This window comes from Colletes gigas, unplaced genomic scaffold (genome assembly GCF_013123115.1).
Source record: "Colletes gigas isolate AHSC1104 unplaced genomic scaffold, ASM1312311v1 Colletes_gigas_Sc00013, whole genome shotgun sequence".
Classification (NCBI taxonomy): Eukaryota; Metazoa; Arthropoda; class Insecta; order Hymenoptera; family Colletidae; genus Colletes; species Colletes gigas.
Window position 1 is genome coordinate 5,615,985 of NW_025106642.1, and position 20,910 is coordinate 5,636,894.

The 20,910-nt window shown below is 44.8% G+C and overlaps 1 protein-coding gene across 4 annotated transcripts in view; it reads left to right on the forward strand.

Moving 5' to 3' along the window:
* The window catches only part of LOC122399503 (epidermal growth factor receptor), a 176,151-nt gene that overhangs the window by 128,621 nt on the left and 26,620 nt on the right, over positions 1-20,910 (forward strand). For 3 of the 4 annotated variants that reach the window (XM_043400217.1, XM_043400216.1, XM_043400215.1), the window contains one exon: positions 12,280-12,611. The exons of the other annotated variant lie outside the window; for it this stretch is intronic. In XM_043400217.1, the coding sequence (XP_043256152.1) occupies positions 12,479-12,611 (133 nt within the window). In that variant the 5' untranslated portion in view covers positions 12,280-12,478. The remainder of the gene's footprint in view (positions 1-12,279; positions 12,612-20,910) is intronic. 4 annotated transcript variants of the gene reach the window in all.

The window sequence follows — 20,910 nt, forward strand, 5'->3', positions numbered from 1 at the left end:
ATAACACCGCAATAAAAATTCGAAAAATAGTTTAATAATTTTAGGAAAGGGATCGTTTGAATTCTTACTAGATGGAACAGGACGGGGAACATTGATCCCCAGTACGTATTTCAGACGATTCATTGTCCGACGTTCATGATACGAGCTCCTCGAACGATGAAATGTTCCTTGGCCCCTCGAAGCTTGGATGAATTAGACGGTTCCGTAAATTAAGTTCTACTCGTTCAATTTTGATAACAAACCAAAGAAGAGAATTAAAGTTGTGGATCGGATTTTGCTATCGAGCGCGATGCGTCATGTTGAAACGTCAATCGGGTTATACGAGAAATCCATTAAACAAACGCATCCACACGTCGATTTGATTTCTCGAATCGCTTCATTTCGTATGGTGCGTTAACAATTTCATGCGTTTTCAATTTTAGCTCACTTATCGAGACCAGTAGCGTTTTAACGGAACTGCATGTTTATTTATCAAAAAATTACAGAAACGAAACGTTGCAGTTATTTTGGTGTAGAATCGTCTTTAGTTTTTAAGGTGTTCTCGTTGTTGGTAGCCTCTTTGTGGCGTTGCACGCCGTAAGTAAGCCTCGAAAAATGGCGCTGGCGGTACTTTTAGCTCGGAGAAGCCCGCCCGGCGCGGGCAGATCGCAGGATAAGGATCTTCAGGATCGCTGGCGTGACTTTAACGCCGGCATCTTCGACGCGGCACAATGCAACGAATCTCGACGTTCGCTTTTATCTCCGCGATCTTTCCTCTCTTTTCGTTTTCGCGATCGGCCGGACGACGTCCTGGGTGTACGCCGCGGCACGAATTCGATTTAAAACGGTCGGAGTCGTTGGTCGATCTTGAATCGATTTAAAAGAAATCTTACGGTCAATTTTGCCACCAGAAAGGTTCGAAAATCGAAGAAAATTCATCAGAAACTGAATTCAGCAAACTGAAACAGTCGAGGTATTCGAATTTCAATTTAAAATAATATTTTGTTAGATATTCCTCGAATTATTCTGAGCAATGCTCTTTCCTGAAAAGCGTGTTATCGTTACGATATAACTACGTATCTTATTTTCTGAGATTTGTCAACGTTCATAATAAACTGAAAGTTATCGCAATTATCTGATTCGTATATTGACGAAAAAATTTACGCTTCGCGCGAATCGTACTAAATATCTCGTGATTTATTTACTTAATAAAGGTACTCCGTAAATACAACTCTGATGATTTTCCTAAAGTTTCTTTACGACGTTTATACGATCCAGAAATTAAATTTTTATTTTCATTCAACGAGTATCGCTTATCTTGTATTCTTTTTGTTCGAAATTTTACGTGGATAAGAATTTTGACCATCGCTGGCTCTAAACAAACAATTAATGATTCGAAGGACAGTGGTTGGCAGAAAAAGCACCCGGAAAGGTGAAATCATCGATTAGTCCCTCGGTATAACCTTACCTTACGTTGATCGATCTCCCACGAAGTCAGGATGGCATTCGCGGCGTCGCTGATGCTATCACGACGCTACCAGCAATTTGTTGCCGACCCCGGAGCCACAGGCTACCCGAGAAAATAATAATCTATCCAATTCGTTGAGGAATTCGATGGAATTCGTGATCGATCGAGCGATAAAAGGACAAAATATCTCGGAGAAACCAACTTGAATCTTTAACCGTTCGACGAAGCGTCTGCTTTCCGATCCAAGTGTTTGTTTAATAATCGCGACGACGTTCGAAACTGTTACCCAGACGAAGTATGTACATATACCGAAGGCCTTGAGATAACTCGAACGTGAAATTTCGGAACGAATCAAGTTTAATACGCATCGAATTTTTAGATGTTTTCGTTTCACACTGATAAGAATAGTACGATACGCGTATGTGCGAGACTTTAACGGACATTTGCTCGTCCGTGCTCATCTTATCTCGTGTAAACGTCAAATTGCACCACGGGTACACGTATTTACAAGAGTTCGATAATATTTGCTCACATCGGTTGTAAAATTTGAAACGAAAACGATAAAGACGAGTTTGCGCGCAATTATTTTCGTTTCCAAACTTTCCGTATTAAATCTACACGTAGGTAGAATTTAAATACCATAATGTTGAAGTCTTCGTGCGATACGAAGATCGATCGAAGAAAATTGCGTAGCACGTTTCACGAGGAAGTTCGCGAGACACGCATCATTCATCGACGAATACCAAGTAGACGTTTAATAACTGGCAACGACGAAATTGGCGCCTTCGAGATGTTGCAAAACGTACAACCTTGCCCGCGCGTACACATAGTAATTAGCGTGTCTTCATAAAAATTCACCCGTGAGAGGGGAACACGGGGTCCGTCTGTCTCACGTGCGACGAAATAATAATAATAATAATTGCTATCATTATGCAGTTTTATCGCGTGCCGCTTTACGAGTTGCGCAATAATTTCGGGCCGTCGTTCCCCACAGGTGGTCAGGACGTTTGCTCATTTGACTAATTACCGAGCTCCGGCCCCGATGTTTCGCGATCATTCTCCACGGATCATCTTGCGTCACTTATGTTCACTTTGCAGTATTTACGTACTCTACATCTGCGTGGTTTCTCCGCTGTTAGCATATTAATAAAGACGTTCGCCCTTTAGCATTTTAAGATCCGTTACAGATACGATTCGATAAAGACGTTTCGTTTTAAACGTCACTCGGCGTTAAACCGTCTAATTTACAAATTGCTCTTCGAAATGCAATTACTTTTAAAAAAGGTGTTGCAAACGAGCCTCGAGAAGAACTACATATTACGTACAAAATTAAATAAAATCTTAGTTTTCAGTATAGTTTCCATAATGTCCAAATTTCATATTCCTATATTATTTATTTATGTAAAAGAAATTAAAACAATAGATACGTGAAGAATATAATACAATGGAAACAAGTGTTTATTCAGTCTCTTACAGAAAATTGGGGTAAATTTTCAAAAATTCAGTCAAGCACATTTTTTACAATTTTTATTAGAAATTACGAATGGGTCATTTTGATTTGGTAACTCCAGCTGTATCCTTGTATAAACGTAAACAGTGGAGGGAATAATTTCGTTGCTCAGATCCTTCGTAAAAATTGTTACTTGGAAGCGAGAATTACCCGCGTTCGAGACATTTAAGATGGATGAATTTGTCGTTTGGCGTACGAATAAAGTTTCGCGTATCTGGTCGCTTACAGCGCGGAGGGAGCACGATTTTCTGGGCTCGATGAGCGTGCCCGTCGGTCCCGCGGACGTCGGTTCTCGGAAATTCGAAAGTCTTCCAGCGGAATTGACCGGTTCCCGGGGAGATTCGCGGTGGCAGATACGCGCAACACGAAGGGCCACGGCGTCGTTCCGCCATGAGCGCTCGAAGTCACGATCTGGAGCTGCACGAAGTGCAGAGGTCGACCAGTGGGGGAGAACTTTTAACTTCGTGGCTTGAAATTCCATCGTGGCGTACGGGTAGAACGTCCGCGGGGTCCCGCGGGCAAACGAAGCGATCGTGAACGCCGATCCAACGATTTTTAAGCCCTCCTTCTACCCTTCGTGTCCTTTCTTCGCGCGCCTCTTTTCCATCGCTCCCTCCGCTGGTAGCCCCCGACGTAGAAAGCCGTCACGAAGTCACGAACGTTATTAGCAAACCGCGGTCCCGATCCGCGAGAACCGGACCTTTCCGCAAATAAGAACCGATGGGTGGCTAACGAATGCCAATTCTTGATTTCCTCCCGCCGCGTTCCGTTTTCCGCTAATTATATAAGTAGATATTTACTTTTTCAAATGTAAGCACATTACGCCTATATCTTTCAGAGTTTAGTACAGTAATGATTCTTAAAATGAACGTGATACATAAGTTGAACATGTCTTGCCCCTCGCAACTGGGGGGGAAAGATGACATTTAAAAAACTGCTGCCGTACAAAAATGAAGATGCAGACAGAGATGTTGCAATTGCACATGGCTGAAAGGGTACGGTACCAAGTTTTTGTCGAAGAATTTAGTTTATTCGTTAAAAATCTTAAACAGTCAAATTGATTTCGATTCAACGATGATCGAAAGTAATTGCGGAGGGGAATTTCGCCACCCAGGGCGTAGATAGCGCGTAAATGCAAGCGTGAATCGCGTAACGCGCAATTGGTCCGCGTTGCAATGAATTTGCATCGAAAAGCAAGGTGGCCCGCGGTAGGAGAGAGCGAAAAGAGGGAGAGGGAGAAGGAGAGGGTTCGAGGGTCCGGTCGGGGTTCGCCTTTACGGGGCCCGATCATGCAATCCCTCGCTACGAGGGCCATAGAAAATAAAATGTTGTGCCATATACGGGCCAGTGGGAAAGTGAGTCGGCGCTGGGACCGCGCGGCGGTCCGCTCTCAGTTGGTTAAGCAGAGGCCGTTTTTGCCAGGCAGCAGGCCGACGCCGGCAACTGTGCCGTGTTCTAAATCAAACCTGGTTCGCGGGGCAGATACCACAAAAGACGTAGGAGAAAGAGGGAAAGACGAGGAGGCCCGAGCGGAGTCCACGGCGAGGCGGACGGTACCCTGGAAGGTATCTTGGACCGGGTCCGCGAAGAGATACCTTAATGCATCCTCGTTGGTCCTGCGAGGCATCGGAATCACGCTCACGTTCGTCTTTACCGTTATCCCGGGCTTATTCTTCTTCTTCTGCGCCGTTGGTCCGGGGTCTCCCTCTTCTTCTTTCCCTTTTTCACCGGCCGCTCTTTATTCTTCTTCATCATCTTCGTCGCCGTCTGTTATTCGCGTCTCCTTAATTTTTTCCGAGCGTTCTTCTGGCCCGCGCCACCCTTCTTCTTCGGTCAATTATCGCTGGATCCGGGCTTGATTGACGATCGATTCGGTTCCCTTCGAGCGGCGCAATCCATTTCGTCGTACACCTGGGTGGGGTCCCCGGTGTCGCGTTTCGACGAGGCGCTCGCCTTCGTCCGGGCCCCCCGCTCAAGACCCCCAGGAAAGCGAAACACTCGCGTTATCGTTCCACCCGTAATCTGGCTTTCCGATAACGCTGACGAAAGGGCTGACGCGATCACGAGCACCGTTAGTTCCGTCACGTACGCCTCGCGATGAAATCCAAACGCGGCAGAAGTCGCGGCCATATTTCATCCGCGACTTTTCTCCACCTTTTCTCTTTGTTTTCTCCGTGGCGGAGCAGCCCGCCGCGGCGACGCGTGTCCCTTACGATCTCGCCTCGCGATAAATCATGCCCGCGATACGCTCGCGAAGAAATATTACGTACGGGTAAACAACGTTAATTTATGTTAATCGCCGACCCGTACTTTACGCTCGTTTATTGCCACGCTCGCGCGCGGGAATTCCTGTTTGCCCCGACGATCCGACTCGCCGATACGACCGAGATTCTCGGATCTTGATCCATCCGTCTGGTCCTGGATACGCTGAAACTGATATCCTTGATTTTTTACTATGATAAAACCGCCGTTGCCCGCCTAATCCGGAATACCAAAGAAGCTCGAGTTTCATTGTTCTTAACGGCTCGACTATGACGGCGTTGAATCGGAGACGTTCCATCAGCGTCGTGGAAAACGATTCAAAAAATTTCGATTTATTCGCATTCTTCCTCGGCGTATACTCCATCGATGTAATCCTTATTCCATTCTTCCGTGAAAGGAAATTAGATTCTGAACAACTTTTTTGGAGTCCCACTGCTGTTTCTTATCTTATAAGAACTTATCTACTTTTTGGATTTGTCTTCACTTCTTTTAAAATTTCTCTTTCTTCACGCTCAGTTAGCAACTTTCTGTTCTAACCCAGACCTAACCCAGACCTAACCCAGATTTCGATTCTGCTTTCTGTGTTGTAACGCTTTATAATATATCATATAGTGGACCAGCTCCTATTCACAATTTCACCTATTTGATGTAAACTTTTTCCATTTTTATGATGATTAATAATCAATTTTTGTAACTCAATGGACATTTCTGTGCTTTTTCGTCCCATCTTGCTTAGTAACTAACTAAATGTTTCTATCTAAACAAAAGTATAACGATAGCCTTTATTTTGATATTTTGAACAGAAGTAACACAGTGCAATAAACAATACTTGGTAAAAATAAGTGAAAAAAATTCATAAGGAACAATTTTCTTTCATGTATAGCGAATCCCCATACAGAGTAGGAATACGAGTGAGAATAACTGTAATCCTTTGGCAGCTCGTAAAATCGAAATTGCATCCTAAACGCAAACTTTCCGTCCAAACAACACCGCGTACATGCTCCCAAAGGGAGTTGTTAAGTCCGTTTTGTTCGGGTTGCGTCTGCGCTCATCGAACGACCCTCGTGCAAACGAGTTTTCGTTTCGAGTCACGAGCACGGAACGAGAACCAGCTTTATCCGTCCGCTGACGCTTTCAACGCCCGAAACAGTGGACGGCGGGAACGGTTGAAATCCTGGACACCGCGGTCCTGTTCGCGCTTCCTGGTCCGAAAAGATCCGTCGTTCCAGTTCCACGGCGCGCGGTTTGTTGTCCAGGGGCAGCCACCGGGGCCCCATTGTCGCGGGGACGTTACACGGTGCCCCAGGGGGGAGGGAGAGAAAGCGAGTGTCGGAGCGCGTTCACCCGCATACAAATTGATCCTTTTTGCCGTTGCGTTCGCGTCCTGAGCGGCACCTAGCGTGTCCGGCGGCTGGCCACCGAAAAACCGGCCCGCAGGACACGGGTACAAGGGGTTCGTCGCGTTTTGTGGAAACAATCAGCAGGTTGTCGCGAAACAAGGATATGAATGCATAAGCAGCGCAGTTAACACGGTTGCTCGCCGTGTTCCCCGGCCCTTTTTTTGCCACGGTTTCTCCCTCAAAAGACGCCGCTTTTATGCCCACGGTCGGGGCCCCGGGGGCCTCACCGTCGCGGGGAGGACGGAGGACGGTGGACAAGGACGAGCCAGGAGGATGGAAGAGGAGGCCCGCTCGAGCGGGACATAGGTGGACGACTCGCGTCGATAAATACAACCGACGACGTCGCCCGTATACCCAGGGCCCACGGGCCCCCGTTCAATCCTTTTTTTCTCCCCTTCTTTACCCGTCGTCATTTTGCGAACTCCGCTCCGGCATCCGCGGCACTCCGCGGCCACGGGGAGGACTTCTCCGGGGATTCTACTCATCCGTAGAGAGGATTCCAGGCTTTTTACTATCGCGAAGTACCGCGACTTTCTTCGTCCCGCGACGCTGGCCTTGCATTTCCGTCGCCTACGCCCCCCTTCGGACCTTATCGTCGTTTGTTATCGACGCTGACACGGACGACAGCTTGCAATCCATTTGTCAACGACGGTACCGCGATCGACGTCGAAAAATTGTGGTCAGAAGGTGGCCACGAAAACCACACTTCAACACGTTCTCAACGTTTGTTCAAATTGTAACGTCAAACACAGAAATATTCGATAATTCTATGGTGAATTTTTTTTTTATTAATAGTTTAACGTCGCATCAACTACATGGTTATTAGCGACATTGGCACAATTAATAATACTTATAATAACTTATTGAAAAGTCCAGTTTCTCTAAGAAATGAGAGTACGCTCCGCATTTTATGACCGACGAGGTTGTCTTCGAGCTCAGGTTCCAAACTATGTTGTATACGGGGCCTGTTGTATTTGGAGCAGTTTATCATGAGGTGTTCAATCGTCATTCTCTCAGAGCACTTATCACATATAGGTGCAGGGTCTCGTAACAATAAGTAAGAGTGAGTAATGGTGAATTTGTTATTTTACAGTATTTCAAATTAAAGTTATTAGGGTTCTTTCGGTATAAACATTGAGTTGCATGTTCAAAGTATTGATCATCAATGACCATCGCGTCGATCGTGTTGAAGAAATTACTTTAATTTATAGCTTATCTATTCGTTTATACAGCCTGAATAAAGAATCATAGTAGAAATCTACGTAAAAAAATAGAAAGTTAAAAGTATCAAGCAACTGACATCTCCGAAATCCATGATTTTCTCCCACGCTTTGCACAACTCTTCCTCGTTACTTCGAATAATCTCCTCCGTTCGTTTTGTGTGTTTTACGTTTAATTTCTTGCGATTGCGTAATAACATGGAGGCTAGGTTTAAACACCACCTATGGCAGTATCCCGTCATTACGCAAATTATTCTTTACACGAAAACGAATGTACACTTTGCTTAAGTACATAATGAGGATGTTTAATAATACATCACCGATGTTGCAACACCAAACACACGTAACATCCAGCAACGAGACGTAGAGAATATATGGATTTAGAGAAAGAAATGAAATCATAATGGGGAACGGAATCAGAACGAGCGTAATCAGCACGCCTGTAATAGTCTTCGCAACAGGAGTCTTGCCATTAAAGTTATGAAATCGACTTGCTCTGATCCAATAAGAATACGTTCTTAAAATTGCAAAAGCTGATCTAAATATTTTATAAATTAATAGAAGTACAGTTTGAGAGGGGGAAAGCAAAGTTTCGATACGATTTGATTTGTTCTGAGAAAGTTGCCTCGCCAGGAATGCAGACTTTCCAAACGCTTCGGTAAAATATAAGGTTTATATGGCGGTATAGTGTCGCACTGTCTGAACGGTTTATCTTCCTCGCGATATCTTTATTTTGGCAAGTCGGAGAACCACGCCTCTTAATCTCGCCTCGTTGACAGTAATAAAACAGTCGTACGAACGATACCAGCTCGCAAACAGCCAACGCCGTGATCTCCCATGGATCTGATGGCAGTCCGCGATCCATCAGTGTTCATTGTTTATCGACCGACGCTATGAAGCATAAGATACTACGTACCGCGGGCAGAGACACAGAGAATACTGATAAATAAAACAGTTCGATGTACCACGATATTCTTGAATAATCGTCCAAACTATTATCTAAACACAACCTTTTCAAAGATTTACGTATGTACGAGCTTAACATTTTTATCCCATTTTAAATATATTTAAAAGAACTTGAACCCTTCTAAAATAAATACCCCTGATTGTTTTCGCGGACAAAGATTCTTCGACCGTAAGAAGTCGTTAATTAATGTTGCATCCTAACGGGTTAATATAGCACTTCGATACCTGAAGATATTTAAGAAAAGAGGGTTTTTGCAGTTTCCTTGATCTCGTTTCGGCGGAATTTATCAGGGAGAATCGACGACTACCAAAATTCGGAGCGCCTGTATCGGTTCCTTTACACTTCCAAGTAATTACAAGAGAAAGGCTCGAGATATCGCGATACACGACCACGTGTATTTCCATTCGATCGCGGTACAAGCGCGAATCGCGGTACGGAGACAAGTTAACGAGATCACGGCAGACACACCCCGGCGATTAGTCACCGCAGAAAGGACCGACGTGTCAATTCGGTCGATGTAACAATGATAAATGCAGTTCGTTCGAGACGCGGAGGAAAGAAAGAAATTTTATCGATTCGATTCTTTCGATGTCACCGTACGATAATGCCGCGAGCATGCCGACTGCAACAGCGCCTGCCTTTTATCTGCGCTCGAGACAAGTAACGAACGCGTGATTAGAAACGAGCGAAGGCTTTGTAACCCCTTTCGTGTAAGCGATACCCAACATACATTACTCGTCCGTAGAAAACTGCATAGCGTTAGTTTTAGCGTCGCCAATCGCGTCCCAGTTACAGCCAGTTCTTCCCTTTGCAACGAAGTCAGTAGGCTACTCCCGGTTTCTAAAGTTGCAATAATTAAAACTAGAAATTTTATCGCGCGAATTAACGTGCGTAGCGTAAAATTTTTTATTTTTATAGTTTGAAATATAATTAATTAAGAAAATAAAGGAGGTAGAATATTTCGAGGAACGTTTTAAAATAGGATAACTAAATGCTGGATTAGATTTCTGTTAAAAATGGAAAATCAGAAATGCGTATCGTGTCTAACGAACTGCTAACGAGCGAGCCAGAAGGTCTCGGAATAGGAATAAAAGCAATAGAAATTTCCAATTAAGACACGGAGTAACCCCAATTGATGGAGGAGTCTTGGGCTGCTCGTTTGGCAGGGTCGGCTTCTTAAAAGGAGACAAAGAGAACCGATACTATAATAGGAATTAAACTTCGATAGGCGATCGATCAAAATTCGCGCGAACTCATTAACGGCGCGGACAAACCGTGCAATTAACGGCTAATAACGCGGCTCTATTAACGGGTTAATCGCGTCCAGCGAAACGGTGTATACCCAGAAAACCGGTTCCGTTCCTCGTAATTCGTTCGCGCGATTTTTGCCAAAACCGTCTCGCACGAGCACGTATCGGCACACTTGGCGAATCGAACTGCACCTCCTTGAACGTAACAGAAAGGACATTCTTAAGGGATCACGGTGTAAAAACAGAACCACGCGACCGGGTTAACGGACCCGACCTGTACGCGAAGTCTTAATCCATTCGTTGCCACGTTATTACGTCGTTGTGTCGAAATTGTTGCATACGTTCGGCTCGTTGAAAAGGACACAGATCGAATAGCGAAAGTCCTCGTTTGCCTCGTTCAATTTCTGAAAGACGCAATCCACTTTCGCAAGGATACACTTTCATAATGTCAATTGTGCCTTAAAGTGCCGCTCGACGTGGATATATATCTTTGATCTAATTATCGATGGACGAAAATACATTGCAGTGTTCACTGGCGGATGTCAACCTTGTTAGAATTCACAAATCTTATTCTGACAATTAATATTTTTAGTCTAATAGTGGTAAATCCTGCCACAAATATATGTCGCCTACCGAAAACTTATTCTTCGAGTGAAAGTAGATGATTTAACTCTCCGAGGACGCTGGGGTCGAGTATTTTAACATCCTTTTCAAAAGGAGTCAGGAAATGGAGTTGATCCACTCCAAAAATGAGAAACACAGATTCTTGTTTCTGGCCTGTTTAAGAAAACAGCACAACAAATGATTGAAAAGGTTCGTGCACGTACGTTTTATACGACGTGTCTCAGACAGTTACTCGCCACCTGATCCTGCACCGTAATTTCTTCGTTCTGATGAATATTAAATATTCCGGCCCGTTTAACGTCGTTGCCGAACGTCGTGTTCGAGGTGCTCTTCTCGGGAGCATCCCACACGTCTTTCTCACCGGCAGACAGCATGGTACCTCGAGTATCGCGCCCGCGACGGGGGAGGAACGCGGTGAGACAGGGTGAGAGAGGCCCCTCGTGCGAGAAACAAAGACCAAAGGAAATAAGCGGGGACGAAGCGCGAGGAATGCTCGACAATCACGATCGACACGATCGTAGTGGTCTGGTCATTGAGGTGCCCGGAACGCCGGCACGATACGATTGTAATTAATAGACCGAGACCCGTAAGGGATGACCCCGACGAGGCGGACGTAATCAGGCTGCTGGTTGGAAGGGAGGGCTCGACGAAACCCTAGTCGACGTCATTTGTTTAAGTTGATCGTTGGCCGTCGCGGCCGAATAAGGCAACCCGTGTTCGCCACTCCGCGGGGAGTGCGAAAGAACAAAGAAGGAGCCGTGAGGCGGCCGTAGAGAAGCCTCCGGGATGAGAACGTGGCGCAGGGAAGAGATGACGGAGGAAGAGAGAGGACCAAGGGGACTGGGAAGAGCCAGACACCTGCTGTTCGCTGGCATTGTCTTCCTCTCTTTTCTCCCCTTTGGTTTCGCTCGTCCTTTATCTTTCCTGCTCCGTCCCTACTTCTTCTCGTTCTTCGTCGTCTTCTTTGGATCCGAACAATCCGCGAGACCCTTCGGCGGGAATGTAGGTGAGCCCTCGGCCGAGGCGACGACAAAACAATTGCCGGCGTAAAAGGCGAATAGACGTTTTTTCGCGATCGGCCGCTCTATTTCCAAATCGAGGAGCACCGACCGTGTATGGGAATCGATCCTCGCCGCGCGAGGCCCTGGGAAAACGGCACCCCGCCCGTGCAACCGTCGAGTGTCGCTCATTCTCATCGCGAAAGCGTCGAAAAACACCAGCAGAAATTGTTATGCGTAAATAACTTCTCTGTTCTTTGTTTACTGTACCTTCGTGATGGGTTCCCATGTTAGACAGACACGAATACTAACGTAAACTGCGGCTGTGAAAGCTTAAATCTCAATGCAAGTTCCCATGTTGAAACTATAACCTCATTCATTCGATTATCACAATTATTGACTAGAAAACTACTTCTGAAATTCGCTGTAAGGGATTGAAATCAACCCTCGAAAACTCCACTGTTTCAAGTTTGTCAGATCTCAGTTAAATTTACGATTTATCCACAAAATCGTAGCGATACAAATGCAACCATTTTATAATATATTTTGAATATTCGTGTATCGTTGTTGCGTTTTTAACGAAGCGTCGTTTGGTTTTCAGATGCGAAACATCCTCGTGAGACGAACCATGCAAGGGACACGGTGAAGCGACAGCGATGGCAGCAGCGGGAACGCGACTTCGAGGTTCTCCGGGTCTTCTCCTTGCTCGTGACAGTCGAAGGGGGCACGAAGAAGTGGGAATCATTCTCGAGATCACCTGGGCAAGGTCCATGGGTTCGTAGAGGGCATGAGAGCTCATCATGTTCGAACACCGACACGGGCCACGAACGCTGTCGACCTGCAACCTCTTCGGCGTGATACTTCTTCTACTGATCGTCGCCGGCAGCTACGATGTGTCAGCGGATTTTAGCTCCGAGTTTGTCAAAGGGAAAAGTGAGTTCTGTCTCGTGCAGCGAGAATGTCTCGATCGTTCTCCGGTGGTGACACACGTGAGAACGAACGATTCTCATTATCTATCCGTAGATCAATATCTTTTACTTCGAAATTATGATACAGTTATCAGTTTTGAAACGTGCTGTATATAAAGTGTTTCTGAAAGGAGTTAACAGTACTCGTAGATATCCTCGCGGTATTTCCCGTATAACGTTCTGGTATCTCGATACGAGACAGTTTCATACCTTTCAGAAGTACTCGATATTTCACCACGGACGTTTTGATCACCGTACCGATCGAATATTAGCCTGGGAGTTTGCCGTTTGATCGATAAGAAGCGACGGAGATGCGTCTACCGGTACCGATATCCTTCGAACGGAATCTTAGATCTCGTCCGGCTACGGTGGACCGCGCGTAGATCATCGACGCCCGTCTAGAAAAGTAGAAAGTAAAGCGTTGCGCCGGGTTTACGGCCGCGTGGGTGGCTGTTCGCCTAGCCGAAGGGTTCGTTATTCTCGAAGTACCTGGAAAGTACCGTTCTTCCCACACGATGAGGAGGAAACTCTTTAAATCTTTCGCTCCGTTCCGTCGTGCCTTCGTTAGGAAACGTTTTACGCCATCGCGCCGTTGGTTTTTGGAACGCGCGCGTAACAACAGGATCCCGTACGATCGCGGTGGTTCGTGCTTGACCCACATGAAACTTTTACCGACTATCGAGACCTTTCCCCGTTTACTTTTACTGGGCTCTCTCGATGGCTGTTGGGCGGTAACTCAGTTTTCTGGACCACACGCGGGATTCCCCGCGTGATATACGACCCCGCCTCGAAACTGTACGTGTTTCGAACTTTATGGCGTTTCGTCGCGCTCGATTTTTACGGTAAAAACAACTTGCGTTGCGGCTATTGTGTAACCGGAAAGAAAAAATGGTTTATGGGAGTAACCGATTGCATTGGGTTGGAACGTTCGTCGCGTTTCTCATTCATAAAAGAATATTGAAAAACGTTCATTATTCTATTCGTATAATACATGCGAGTTTTAAATAATAATAAGTCACGTGAACACACTGATAATCAGTAACCATTGAACAAATGGACGTCAGTCGACGGTCGAGAAACGTTGTACGGGACGTCTTAATTAGTTAAGAGTGTATTGACCTAACGAAACGAATAAACAGCAATTTCCATCGAACGTATCGAATGCTCGAGTTAGAAAGTCTCTGGGCTCATCTCGGAGCTAAGGACACGCCTCGTCACGCAGATAACCACCCAGGATCCTTCGAAGCGCCGCAATTCAAAGAGATATCACCTAAAGTGGTCTCCATAAAGGTTTCCATTAACATGATAAGAGGAGGTTGATACCTCCGTGGCCATTAAGCGACGGTAACTTACGCTGTGTCGCGCTGCAGTCTCGATTTCCTTCGATCGTTTTTTCGTTCGGTCCACCGAGCGAGAAGATACGCCCGACGTTATTGCCAAACGATACTCAACGAAGGCAGAGGATTTTTCTTACGGGGATTAAACCCCGTGGTCAGTTAATCGTTGCACTTTATCGTTTCGAGCTTTTAACGCGTATCGCGTTTCGGAATGAAGCGTCAATTAACACCGTCGATACGGCATCTGTCTTTCGGTGAGAACGTGGAAATATGCTTTGGGAAGAAACGTCTTCATCGCTGGCGTTTCACTGTTTGGTAACTAATCGATCCTTGTTCTCAACTCAACAATCCTTTTGGACTCATATTTTCAATTTTTTTAATATTAGCCTTCCTGTTCAGCTCAACGTAATTTCTATGGAAACATTTTCTTCATTTATGTTTAGAAACTCTTTATTATAATAAAAATTGACCAGAATGTCAGTTTATTTGTACACATAGCTGCATGCTTTCTTACAGAGAATGATAAGTTGAATCAATTAAAAAATACACGATTCCAATGTCAACAACGACCGTCTTTAAACCATTTAAGTTCTATCCCAAATCTTTATCCAAACTTAGACGACTCCCCCTATCATCTACCAAAGGATATTTATACGGTTCTAATAGGTAATAATTTTCATTTTTCCCTGGACATTCCCAACATCCCCAACGTGACCTTGAATGACCCCGTGCCATAGATCGTCAAACTCGTCTTTCCGCTTCGAGTCATCGAACACTTTCACCACCGTATCCACGCAGCATGAAAATAAGAAACGAGACTTGGACTAACGTCGTGAATAGAAGGTTTTCTGTGCAATTTTGGAGTTAACGAAGACATCGTTTCCACGTCCGATAAAAACCAGTCACGGTCGTCGGAAGTGGCCTTTTTGTCCAGCGATCGATTCCGCGGCGCTTTCAGTCACGTTCGCTTTTACATTAAACGAAATTCGTGCATCGGTTTTTACGGAGACGGTGCGCGTCTTTGATCTTGTCGCATTAATTCTATCGGACTGGCCTCAACTTTCCCCTTAAGTAGGCGCTTGATACGTCGTCGATCTTCCGGATTACCCGTCGTGCCTCGCGTATCGTCTCCGGACGAAAAACACATGTCCGCTAACAGCGACGCTACCTCTCGATGTTTATTATCGCGCGGATAATCGTTCGGGCTATCAAAAGCTAACCGCGACTTAACGTTAATCTCGGTATTCGAATTTACATCTTTTATACCTCTCGACTTTATAGCTCCTTCTACCAGGCGGATCTTTGTGTAAATTAGCTATTAAAATTTTGTAACGCGCGATAAATCGTCCGGATCCGAGCGACAGTCTCGAGATCAGATCGCAGAAAGAACAGTCAATACCGTCAAATGAATAAATATGAGAGTGAATTGTATTAATAACGAAAGAATATTCTTAATCCATTATCGATGGAAATCTCGAGCGCCAGGATCGTAAAACGATTGATTAACATCATACGTTTCGAACGCACGAAAATCTCGTTTTATCATTCTCGTGCCAGGGCGAAGTAAAACTTCGCTCTTTATTGAAGCAACAGTCCATAATTTCAAGTTGCGCTATAATAAACTGCAGCCTTTCTCTCGCGGCCGACCCCACCGCGCGAGTCACGCTAATTTCACTCCTGACCCGTGACATTTCGCTCGATCTCGCAACTTAGCCACGAGAGTCCCCTTTATCCTACACCTGAACCTTCGTTTATCGGTTATCAGTTGCAATCGCGATTACTTCTTGGGTGGCTCTCGTTCGGGGCCCCCGCGTTCCCCCGTTTTCGGGCCACGTCGGAAGAATAGGAACACGGGAACGAGAAATAAGAGGATATGAGAGAGGCATAAACGCGACGCGAAAGATAACTTCGTGTGCAATGCCACTGCCTTGGACAACTCTATCGACGTGTATGTGCAGGATCGGGTAGGGACATCTGGGAGGCATGCCTTAATTGACCGCTCGGAATATTGACGAGATCCCAGAGACGGATTGAGACGTTGAATTTCCGAGGGACGTTCGCTTTTTTTGCCCGCCATGAAATATGACCGTTCAATATGCTAGGCAGATATTTATGTACTCGTGGGATTGCGCCCGATGTAGGGATCCGAGGAGATCGGGACAGGTTCGGACAGTAGAAAGCGTCCTTTTTATTTTTTCCCTTTGCTTTTTAAGCGTCCCCGGACAGGATCCCCGGTGGACGGTCCGCTGTTTGTCTTCCCGGTTATCGGCGAATGCTCGTTACGAAGTTTCGAAAACGTGCGCGCGATCCACGACTCGCGCCCCTCGAAATCTGTCAAATTAATTTTGCGCGAGCTCCGGATCCCACTGGACGTTCGCAAAGATTCCGCGCGATATTGTCAACTTGAATTCTACGGTACCACGAACTTCATCGATAAAATTTCAATACAGAATTTCTTGGCTCGTTGGAACCAGGAGCAATATTAAATTGATTTGTTCGATGAATCGTCTTGCTTCATTTGCTCCTGTTCGCTAAATGTGTACAGTAGTTTGGATACAATGAAGTCCAAGTCGTATCTCGATAAATAAACAGTGTTATAAAGAATAGATTACGGATACTATACGGTTCCAGGAAACCGTAGAAATTTTATTTGAAACAATTCTTCGTGAAGCAAATAATTCATGAATTATTTAAAGCGATTCTATTGTGAGTTTCACCCTGCAGGTGTCTGACAGCAACGATTCTTAAGACCAATATCCCCGCAATTGAAAAGGACATGTTCAAGAATCGTTACTGTAAATCTTAATAAATTCAACCTGTACATGATTTGGAAAAGAAAGATTTTGACATCTACCCCCGTTTAAATTATATCTAAAAAAGGTCTGTAACGCTAAGGACGGTCGTAACTAGGTGCCTGCCAAAAAATATCGACGAACGAGAAGCCTCGTCTCTCTTTTATCTGCCGTGGAAGTTTCGTGTCGCTGATGAGCAACCGGTCGAGTCGGTTCGCCGTAACTGCTACACCGTGGCTGACCGTTCGACGGAAATAACAAACGCTGGCGGTAATCGCCGTTAAACTTCAACCACCGGCCAGCATTTCAGCCGGCTATCGCATAAATGCCATTCAAAGTTTAATCGCATCGATTACAGGACCGAGGTATTTCCGACCGCGGCAATAAACGTCCAGCTCCGAGGCGTTGTTTCTCTATTATTTAGCTAACATCGACGTCGTTGCGCGCCGTCCCCATCGACCGTTAACCGCGCGGCGATACATCGCGTTGACAGAATTAGTTAATTGAATCCCCCCAGGTTGGAGCGGGCACGCGTGCCCGTTGCGCGAATGGTTTGTAAAGTCGATTCAATTAAACCTGAATTCCACGAAGCAATTTGCCCGCCACGTACCGCGGATGGGGCGAGACTTTATTAATTATTTTCACCCGATGCTCTTTCGCAATTTGCCCCGAGGGGGGTAAACGGCATACCTGGTCGATATCCCCGATTCCGACGGTAACAGGTGCTTCCACAGGTGCGTACTAATAATGGATGAAATCGTCTCGTTCGTTCCTCTTACCTTCCTGATCGATGAAGAAATTGACTCGTGTGGGGGGAGCATTGTAACCGCTTTAACGGCGGAAATTGCTGTTACCGATTACGCGAGCAACTTTTTGCGCGGCCTCGAAAATTATCAGGCTAAATCCTTCGGGGAAGCAAGCGTTCCTAAAGCCGCGTCCCCACTGGGTCGGCATTTGCCGTTCGGCACGGCCGATCGGCAAAAGCCGAGAATTGCGTCTACACTGCGTCCGCATCTGTCATCTAGCACGGCCGATCGGCACCCTAAGTACTTCTCGGCAAAGCCAAACACTGCATCGTCTTGGATAGCATGGCTTGAAAAGCCGAACGGCATGCCGACGAGTCGATCGGCACGATGTCGGTAACCATCAAAAGAGATCGTGCCAAGACACGAGAGCACGAAAGTTTCATGTCAATTTCGTTCCAAAACCATCATCGAGATACAAAGATACAGGAACTTTAAACATTAATAACTTTTTAACAAAGCCTCCATCAACAAATTGGTATTCTTTCGCGATCGAACGGAAAATTTCACAGCGCGACGATTGCTACCTCCAGTTCTGAAAGGCCCAGGCAGGGCCATAAAGCCCCGTCTTGTAACCAAATATGGTCATAGGCGAAAGATTTTTTCCTCGTGCCCATATTTTTGCATAGTCGATAGCCTTTCGTTCCATTCAACGACGGAATTTTCCGCAACCCCCACTAACTGTTCATCCCCTGCACTAGTCGACGAAGTCAGTGTTCCGTTTGATTAGCTCAGGTTTTTACGCTTTTTTATGTTGCCAGATGTGGAACCGTTACTTCGTCGCGAAAGTCCTCGAATATTCCGCATCTGGCAAATTTTGTTGTAAAATAATTTAGTGCTTTGTCGAAACGAAAGCGCTAGGCCCGAGTTGACCAGCGAAGGGCTATATTGTTCCGCGGGTGGTACGGTCTTCAAGGCCAAACGTCGCACAGTGTGACAAGTATATGGGAGTTCGGGACAAAATTAATAACTCCTAAACTATTCAATTTTCGACTTAAGGCCTCTATACTTTTTTTAAGAGGATACAAAGATGCATCGATTTATGACCAAAAAAATACAATTTTACAAAAAAAATTAAGGTGATCTTAACAAGTAATAAGTAACAATAACAGTAACAAGTTTCTTAACGGCAATGAAAAGATTAATTGTTTTTATTGCCCACCTATGACATCGTGGCAAAGGTGGAGCGATTTATAAATTATAAATACATACAGTTTGTATAGCAATTATTCTATGTGGTTTCGACAATAGTGGTACTCGTCGGAAAACAAAAATCAAGAATATCAATTTCTTGACTGAGGCTTCGTTAAAAAGTTATTAAAAAATTCTACGATACGGTCTTATACGGAAAAATATACCATCGAGGAAGAGGAAAAATGATGGTGATGCCAAAGAAGCGTATAAAATATTAAAACATATGTATTCTAACAAGAAGACAAAAGACGAATACGACCTTTATGGCGAACAAGTTGCCATAAAAATTAGGAAACTGCAGACTCCACAATCCAGGGCAATAGTGCAGCATTTAATTAATACCACATTATTTGAAGCGGAAATGGGAAAATATAATAATTTTCCATCCTTCAATAACCCTAACCCTAACCCATACACACATAATTACACATCCCCTATTTCTAGTAGTTCATTTCCTTTTACAACACAATCATCAAATAGCCCTCAATCCACAATAAACATACAAGTGCCGTCTCCATCACTTACTCCTACATTGTACACCTCCACTCATACACCCCCATACACCTCCACTCATACACCCCCATACACCTCCATTCATACACCCACATACACCTCCACTCATACACCCACATACACCTCCACTCATACACCCACATACCCCTCCATTCATACACCCACATACCCCTCCACTCATACACCCCCATACACCTCCATTCATACACCCACATACACCTCCACTCATACACCCACATACACCTCCATTCATACACCCACATACCCCTCCACTCATACACCCACATACACCTCCATTCATACACCCGCATACACCTCCACTCATACACCTGCACAAAATATAGAACATAATTTTGACACTTCATAAATATAGGATAGAATCTAGTAAAATAAATTATGTATTGTATTGTAAATAATAGTAATAAATCTAATATAAAAAATAGGATTAATTATTTAATATTATAACTAACGTGATCCAGCAATACTTACTTTTATATAATCTTGAAGTACATCAATGAGAGCTTCACATACTTTTGGAATGATTTTTGAAATTGTTTGTTTTGAAATTTTAAATAAGTACATAAGGGAGTGATATGAATCCCCTGTTGCCAAAAATCGTAATGTCACACCAAGACGCACTTTTGCAGGGATTGCTTCCCTAAAATTTGTGTCCTTCGCAGCAATTTTTGACCCGATTAAATTTAGCAATTGTTCAAATTCAGTAGAGGACATGCGGAAAAAATTTTTAAAGCCACCGTTACACCTGTATTCCAGATTGATTGCGTTTACGTCGTCCAAAATTAAATCTTTCATCATATCACTGGCACTATATATTCTTCTGCTACGTAAACTCGGACGCATCCAAAATCTTCGTTTTTTAGGCATTTTTTTTGCATTTGCTATTACTATAACTGCAGCAGCACCAGTTATTATTTCGTCGTCACTGTACATTTTTTGTGTACTGAAATGGCTTTTCCGCGGTGCATAGCAGTGGCACGGCCGTGCCGCCTTGTGCCGCCTTTTGCCGAACGCTGTGCCGATCGGCAGTGCCGATCGGCAAATGCCGAGCCGTGCCGACCCAGTGGGGACGCAGCTATCGGCAAATGCCGAGCCGTGCCGACCCAGTGGGGACGCAGCTTTACATGCTCGATAAACGACCGTCGATTAATAAAGCTTCTTGGAACTGTTTGATCGGGGATTGAAAACTGTTGTGATATCAATTTCAGACTATATCTGCTTTAGTTGTGGCACTGTAATGCATGGAGTTAATAATATTCTGTAAATATATCATTTCTCCTCTCTGATATTCGATAGCAATTATACAAGAAACCACGAAAGGAATACGAAGTGAAAAAGTTATAAGCAACGGTATGGAAGTTACGATCGAACGTTTAAATAACGGTAGAGGATGACTTTTATGAAGAAGAATATCAGGACGGAGTTCATTTCGTGCAGAATATCGGGACAGTTAATCGTCTGATTGATTAGCCCGTGCACAAAGAGCAGGTCAGTCCTAGTACGACATCGCTCGAGAGTCAATAACCCGAGTTGCGACTGTGTAGGATCATAATAATGATAATAAACAGACGTAAATGCATCGGTGTGCTGGGAAACAAACCGAAGAA